This window comes from Mesoplodon mirus (assembly GCF_964341445.2).
Source record: "Mesoplodon mirus genome assembly, chromosome: 8".
In the NCBI taxonomy this organism is placed as follows: domain Eukaryota; kingdom Metazoa; phylum Chordata; class Mammalia; order Artiodactyla; family Ziphiidae; genus Mesoplodon; species Mesoplodon mirus.
The window spans coordinates 27,702,512-27,710,616 of NC_138984.1; the positions used below are offsets into that span (position 1 = coordinate 27,702,512).

The window sequence follows — 8,105 nt, forward strand, 5'->3', positions numbered from 1 at the left end:
GTACCCTTTCAAAATATTTTTCCATCACTCGTTTCATGATGCTGCACACGAATGAAACCATAACAGATTGCTTGGGCAAATTATCTTTGCTTGAAAAAGAGAAGATTGTTAGTTCAATCAAAGGACCGACCATTCATGCTAGAGTCACTTATGCAAGAATCAGAGGTGCTCAGCTCCCAGCACCGCTTTGACCTATGTTTCCAAACACAAACTCTGGACTGAAAATATTGAGTCTAATTTTCAGGCTGCTGAGGCTGAATCATCTCTATTACACATGATTTTTCTCTGAACCTTGATTCCTCCCTTGGTATCCATTTTGCCTAATATCTTCTGAAGTTTGAGTTTTGCTGAAATCAACTGTAAAAGTGGATATTTAACTCTCATTTCTGTGTTCTAATAACCACCTACCATTTGCATATTTGTTAAAAGTTGCCATGAGAGCCTAGGACATATGCTCTCTTCTTTCTCTGTTTATCAGCTTGGCTGGTTTTAGAACTGTATTTTCTCGGAGGGTTGTTGAACGGTGACTCATCCTGTGAGGTGAGTAACACAGTGAGAGGGCAGCGAGCGTTCAGTGTCCTTTTCCCCCGGGGACTCATGATGCCAAGTCAGATCATGCTTAAACTACCAGGTCTGCAATGCAGCACCAGTTGTTCTGTTCACTGCTCCTGGTATGAATTTCCAGGCTCCCCAGACAGTCAAAGCAGTGTTTTACGTAACATGCTAAGGTGCAGTGAAGTGTGAGAGAGCAAGAGGGCTTGATACACTGAAGCAGAAAGTCAGTTCATCTCAAGTAGCTCGGAGAGAAAAGAGGGAGGTGTGATGACTGTTAGGTACTCCCCGGCCTACTAACCTCCCAACAGCAATAAAATCAAACCTGAAGCCAACCCTCAAGGGGGTATTTGGTATACAGAGACAGATATTTTTCTCAGGTATATACAAGCAATATAATCAATTTATATATACATCATACATTTCAAAAAACACATTATTGATTGATGATGAATATATTCCCCAGATATTAGGGAAATTTATTTGTTCCAAATTAGTATTAAAGTTTTTCTCATCTTTTTTTTTTTTTTTTCTTTTCTCTTTTGTGAGGAGAGAATGCTTAGAAATTGAACAAGGGACAGATAAAGGCTGTGCATAACCCTAACCAAAACACGGGCTTAGAGGGTTGAAAAATGAATCAAGGAAAACTTGTTTCCATGACTGATTAGTGTCATCTACTCACTACAAATACAAAAGATTTTATGAACTGCTTAGAGATCTTCTCTTAGTAGAGATTTTAAAAACCTCAAATAATTGGAATATATTAAAAGAAAAATATGATGACCCATCATGACAGCAAATTAGGAGAAAATTTGATAAGGTCTGAAAAATACAGGATTAGGAGAAAGGCTCAAGTAAAAACTACAATGGTATTAAATTATATCTACATCTAGAAACAAGCGAGACAATAATTTTTACAAGTAGTTCTGAATTATTCTTAGCTCAAATCTGTTGCATTGATTAAGATTCAAAGTCAACACAATTTTTCAAAGTGCCAGTAGACCAAACAAAATGATAAAATAGGTTTTTTTTTGCTTGTGATTCTGACATTTAACACAAAACAAGACAATAAAGAAAAGAGAATGATTTCTGCAAGTGCATGGGAGGAATTTTCTGGAGGACCATACATGGGAGTAAATGTGTATGCAAATTAATCTTAATTTTAAAATATCATATTATATTGTGTTACACCGAGCCTTGCTTTTCACAACTCGAAGTGTTTGTAGGCAATTAAAATTCCAAGGAATAAAATCATGTTTTATTTGTTGCATCATTGGGGTTAGTTAAAAGGAGTCTAGAGAAACCAAGTTTTCCTTAAATTTTGATACATAATTACCGGCTTAAGACAATCACATTCTACTCTAAGACTTCAGCTGAAGAGCAAAGAAAGATACAAGGTAATTTTTTATAGGAAGAACTACCCTCTAACTGCACATTTAAATAAACAACTGTATCTGGTACCTGTCTTTTCTTCTAATTTGTAAAACATTATAAGCTCTAGTTAGCAATACCTGCTATAAACAAGCTCATACCTTACCAAGATAAAGAGAGGCAGTTCTTTATTACAATGTCCACGCAAGCTAGCCCCCAGTTAGGTTCAGATCCTTCTATTTACCAACAAGACAAGTCACATATGATTGAAGCCAATTCTCCAAACCTGCCTTCAAATAGTATAGAGACCACATAGGACAAAGCAAACGTGACAAATACAAACCTCATGTCTTTTCTATCAATCCTTGTCTTTCTCACTCTTTCTAGCCCCCGATGCCTAACCTTTCGAAGGAAAACATTGAAAAGATCCCCATTCTCTGTCCTCATCCATCGGCGCCGCCAGGCCAGACACTCTGCAGCGAGGCTGTGTGCTTTTCTGCAGATCCGCCCTGAATGCTAAATAACTGCTCAGCACACTCCTCTCTGTGGAGCTCAGGGAAATGGCAGCCAGAGCAATGAGTGGTTGGCATGACAACAAGGAAAGGAAAATCTGCAACCTCTTGTCTTGTTAGGCCAGCTTGTTTATTTGCCTTGGGGGTCGTACGGATGGCTTCAGTCATTTCACAGGAGAAATGGTCCTGTACTATTTCGCTCTGCCTACATTAATATATATTATATACCATATGCCACAATTTAAATGGGATGGTGACTCCTACCAGTAACTCTCAAATCTGGGGATGGAGGAGGGGAGAATGGGGAGGTAAGAAAACGCTGAATTTTCCAAGATCGAAAAGGGAAAGAGAGAAGTTTAAAGGTATGTTCAGATTTTTGCTTGTGAGTGATGACAACATTTTTCTCCACTGTGCATTTTCAAGCTTAAATTTATAATTTCAGCAACAATAAACTTAGATATCTGACTATGTTCATGACTTGGCTGCTTCAGTCATGCAGATGTGAAAGGGCAGGCCAGGCTTTAGAAGGCGCATCTCCATTAGAAAGCTCTAGAAAAACTGACCATGGATAACCCAGAAGAGCTTTTACAGATCTCACTGCTTTGACAGGGAGTAGACCTGGAAAGAATCCAGGGAAATGTTGGGGAAACACAGCAGCCCTGGGAAATCAAGGGGCAGTTACTGAAGGAATGCCCTTTAATCTTTAAATTTACTCAAAGAGATACCTGATGCTGGCTTTTGATGATCACGAAGGCACTTTATACTGTGACTGGTGTTTTTACTAGTATTCAAAGCACTGTACCTTAAAACAGTCAAAATCACGAAAGCATGATTTTAAATACTTCAAAGTTTTGGTATCTGTAAACTTCTCAGAATTGCCTCCTTTCTTTCTCCATTCACGCTGAAAACTGGGAATAAAGGTCTCATTTTCTGTCATGCTTCAAGGTACATGGACATGACCGTTCTGCAATGGAAGAAGAATTGCCTTCTTTGGCTATGACTGGTAACAGCCACAGCTGGGCGTGTGCCTATGAATCAGGCTGCATGGGGCAGTGGAAAGAGCACTTGTCTATAAAGCAGGAGACCTGCATGTTGGCTGTAGCCATGTGATCTTGGATGGGTCGCTAAACCTATAAAGAGGAGTGTGAAAGGTCATCTTACAAGCTAACATCCAGTTATCTTGATGTTATCATGATATAAATTCTCATATGAGTTTGGGCCCCACCCACGAATAAGAAGCTTAAAGATGAGGCTTCTAATTTTCACTCAGGGTTCAAACTCTATAGGGACCAAAATGCATTCTGCTTGCTTTCTTCAATGAAGATAAGGTGGAAAAGAGAGGAAGGGTTTATTATAAGACTTTACTCTTATTATTCATGTAGGGAAAACAATTTAAAAATGACTGCTTTAGTCACATGTTTTATTCACTTATCAATAATATTAACTTTACTAAATGGCCTGATTCTCAATGTTTTCTCACTTCTTTTGTTAGGCTTCTGTGGCATGGCTTCTAAAAAGGACATGTCAAAAAACAAATGTAAGAAACATTCTTAAAGTAATAGGTGAGCATTTAATACTATCTACCTTTCTATGGATTAGCTTTAAATTGGAAGGAAAGAGACAAAAATCTAGAAGGGTAAGCTGTAAAGAAATATAATGTAAAGTACAATTTCCTTCCAGCTTTTCCTGTGCAACTCCTACTCTCCTGCTGCCTCCCCCACCACCTCAGGGCATAAGATCAAAGATAAGCTGACTATGGCCTTGCACCTTTAAAAATTAAAAGTTATTATGGCCCAGAAATGAAGGTGCACATTGAAAAGGGCAGATGAGAGACAATGAGGTAGACCTTTGGGTGAAGTAAGCCCACTCTGATAAAGGAAGGAAGAAGGAGGGAGAACTGATGATTACAATTCATTTGTTATGTGATCTTGTTTATAGAGATAAATAAAAATAAACAATGTTGAGGAAAAGATTTATTTGTAAGAATGAAGACAAGACTACAGCAAAGAAGGAAAGTAGAAGAAAGATCTTTGGCTTTAACCAGGAATGGTCTGGACACTATAGCACAGAGCTGAGGATGTCACTGGGAAATGTTTCATGTTCACAATGTCCTGAGAAATATCCATTATAGGGGAAATTGCAATATACCAATACATTATATGGAATGATAAAAGAGTGGGCTAATATATAGCCTGGTCCTCTTCCAAATAATCACCTCAAATTATTGATATAATGCCAGCTCGTATCAATGGTCTCCATCATCAGAAGATAGCATTTTTAAAGAACATATCTAAGATTTGAGAACATTTCTTTTTACTGGGGATAATTTTTGTTTGTGATTTGTGAAACAGTTATATATAAACCATCAATAATATAATTTATTCTTTTATTAAGCTAAAATTTGGAGAGAAATTTAATTGCACATTAACTTATCACTGGGAAATCCTCTGTAGGTATGAGAAGACAATATTTTACACTTTTTCCTCTCCTACTGCTTTCCACATGTGGATAATTGATGGATTCAATACTTGGCCTGTTCTTTCTGGAGGGACATTGATTTAAAATCACATCATAATTTGGACTGAAACATCACTCTGGTAACCTAGAGCAGACTGTTTACACAGCCTTTGTCACTTTGAATATACATATAAAACTTACATAATTAGTCTCCCAAAGGTAATGTAATATTCATTTGATATATATTAAGCTGAATTCAAACTTGTCTCTGGATGGTCCTGAACCCACAATTTAAAGAAACATCTGTTAGTCTTTTTTTCATTTATATTATTTTCTCAAAGAAGCTGGCAAGGACACATTGACCTGGCAAATAGATTTTTCTGATGCTCTTAAATAATTAAGACCATTGAAAAAATGAAATAGTGAATGATGTTGGTTCTCTACTGCTTGACCAAGCATGCTACAATGATTTTTTACTTGAGTATGTAATAAGCCTCCATAATAGTCAGTGAGAGTCAACTAGGGAGAGTTCAAGAGACAAAATAAGACTTTCCAATAGTTTTCACCATTAATTTGAAAAGGACTTTCTTCTTTTTGCATCATTCATTCAACCACTCACTCAACACACATTTATTGAGTCCTCGAGGTATAATGTCAAGTGCTGCAGGGGACTATGATGAGAAAAGTCTTGGTCTCACGTTATCTCTTTCTTTCCCACAACCATTTTGTTCTAACATGTCCTCAACTCTTGATGCCTCAATCCCTTCAAAAGTTTCCCAGTTAGTGCTCCTGACACCCAAGTCCCACCCTCCTCAAGTTGAATTACACTCAGCTGTAGAAAAATATTCCTAGACCCAGAGTGCCCTGTTGTCCATATAGATACAACTACCACCACTGATAATCCTAATAACAATAATGGTAATGAATAGACTATTTCTTAAGTCATTCATTTTACATACTCTACTATCTCTTTCAATCCTCCTTGTAACCATGAAAAGTAAAAATAATATTTTTATTTCATTCTTAACCACAATTTCTTCCTAATGTGACATTTGTGCCTATAGGGCATTGCACAGCTTTTCAAATCTTTGAATTAGATTGGACACTGCCACCCTCTTTTTCCATTCCACATACATCTCTGCAGGGTATTTGTTTTTTATCACAGCAACTGCCAAGATGCAGCTTCACAAAGACAGGGCATCTTGAAAAGGAATGGGGTGTGATCTAGTAGTGAAATGGAACTATCTTGAACTAATAGTTCATGTAGTATTTGAAAGCTATTGAGTATCACAGTGTTTCTTCTGAGTATTTAGAACACTCTGCCATACTCTTGTGCCTTTGCTGTGGCACCTCAAGATGCTTCTGTGCACAACTTGGGAATTTTGTTTGGAAACAATCCCTCTTTAGCTTTGTCCTCCTATACTGCTTATTTGATACTTAACACGCTGTGCTCTGTATCTGAATTAATTGTACGCACATGTCTAATGTCTGCTACTAGATCATCCGCTCTGTGAAGTTCAGAGTCCATTCCTTGCACACGCCCTGGCACAGCTTGTACATAGAAAATGCCCAATAGTAGTTTGTTGAATGAGTGGATTAAAAAAAAAAATCATAGTATATTTGAAATGCCTTTCATACTTGCCCATTAAAATTTAAATATATTTTTTGAACTGAGTGTACAGTGCACATGTTGTTAACTAATTGAGTATAGAAAACCAATCTTTGAATAAGTAAGGGATGTTTTTGAAGGCGGTATAGCCTTTCTAACTAGTAGTTTACTTACTCTCTTTGGAGTAGCATGTCAGCAAGTTGCTGTGTTCAAATGCATTAAATTCTGAATTATGGAAAAAAGGGAAATAATGGTGTAGAATATTATAGGGCAGGCTAGTGTTTCTCTAAGCCATTAATGACAATATCATCAACAGTAAAGAGGACTATTGGTAGAAATTACACTTTGAAAGGAAGTACTTAAGATTAAATTACATTATGTTCTCCTTTAAGCATCTGTATATTAGTTCTTAAAAAGCTATCTGAGGAAGTATTAAATGGTTCCTGTGTATGTATGTGTGTGTTTGTTTTCTTTGCTTTTTCTCTTTTATTTTTTAAAGGCTGGGAGATAGACTCTACATTCCTTTCTGCCCTAAAAAGTAAATATGCTTCTTATCAATTAATCGATTTAAGTCCAGTATCATTCAAGAGTATCAGTAAGAAACTATTCGTGAAGTTTTCTTTCAGTAAGTTACAGTGCTGACAGTTACTAGCAAAACATGCATATATCAAGCCATTTGTCTACTAAAATTAAAGTGGTAAAAACTAAATAGGGAGATGAGATTGAGCACACAACTAATTTGGGGGAAATGTCAGGCTAGTTCCCATGATTTTTCTCTCCTTTTGGTGTCTACTTCCCCTGACCGACTGGAATTTCAGTCCTAGCACTAGTGAAAGAAGATCAGTGCTGTAAATTAATTCACTTTCAGCCTAAACAGACTTCAAAGCACAAAGCAAGCCCTGGTGACAGAAGAGCCGTTAGTTACCTGCTGTTTCTCTGTCAGCTGAGGTCAGCTCTCCATTGATCCCATTCTCTTTGGTATTTGAGTAGGTGTCCTGTGACCCATGTTCTCCAAAGGCACCCTCTTCATTCTCCCTGTATGGGAATCCATTGGCGCTTCTGACAAGTCCTTCCCCTGCCCCACCTTGATCCTTGATCTCAGGTGGATGTGGGTGGGCGGATGCCTCTGTTAGTTGAGCTGAGGTCCAGTGAGGCGCCTTTGCTTCATCTTTCCGATCATCTGCCATTCTTCAACGTCCTGTGACTTCTCCTGTGATTGAAAGAGGAAAAACGGCAGCCATGACTTTGGAGAAAGCTTATCAGATATTAGTAGTACTAAGATAGGGAAAATTTAGAGCAAGCTCACTAGTTAGCTATGGTCAAAAAACATATTCGACAACCCACTTTTAATATCAAGAGGTAGCTATTGTTAACACCTTGGTTTTTACAGATCTTTTCTGGAATATCTATTCTTTTAATATAAGATCACCATCAGTTTACATATCCTCTTTGTTTTTTTTAAACTAGTGCTTGGCATTTAAGGACATACTTGAGCTAACTTTCATTGACATGTGACATTGTACAGTAAAGGAATTCTTTAGTATAGGGAAAATCTGTAGGGTGACAAAACTGGATAGAAAAGAGTGGGGAAAATAATGGCTGAG

At 37.4% G+C, this 8,105-nt stretch overlaps 1 protein-coding gene across 22 annotated transcripts in view; it reads right to left on the bottom strand.

Annotated features, from left to right (window-relative positions):
* The window catches only part of MAP2 (microtubule associated protein 2), a gene marked incomplete at its 5' end in the record, with an annotated part of 74,648 nt that extends 66,960 nt beyond the window's left edge, over positions 1 to 7,688 (bottom strand). For all 22 annotated transcript variants that reach the window (XM_082630864.1, XM_082630866.1, XM_082630861.1 and 19 more), the window contains one exon: positions 7,427 to 7,688. In XM_082630864.1, the coding sequence (XP_082486990.1) occupies positions 7,427 to 7,688 (262 nt within the window). The remainder of the gene's footprint in view (positions 1 to 7,426) is intronic.
* Between the last annotated feature and the right edge of the window lie 417 nt (positions 7,689 to 8,105).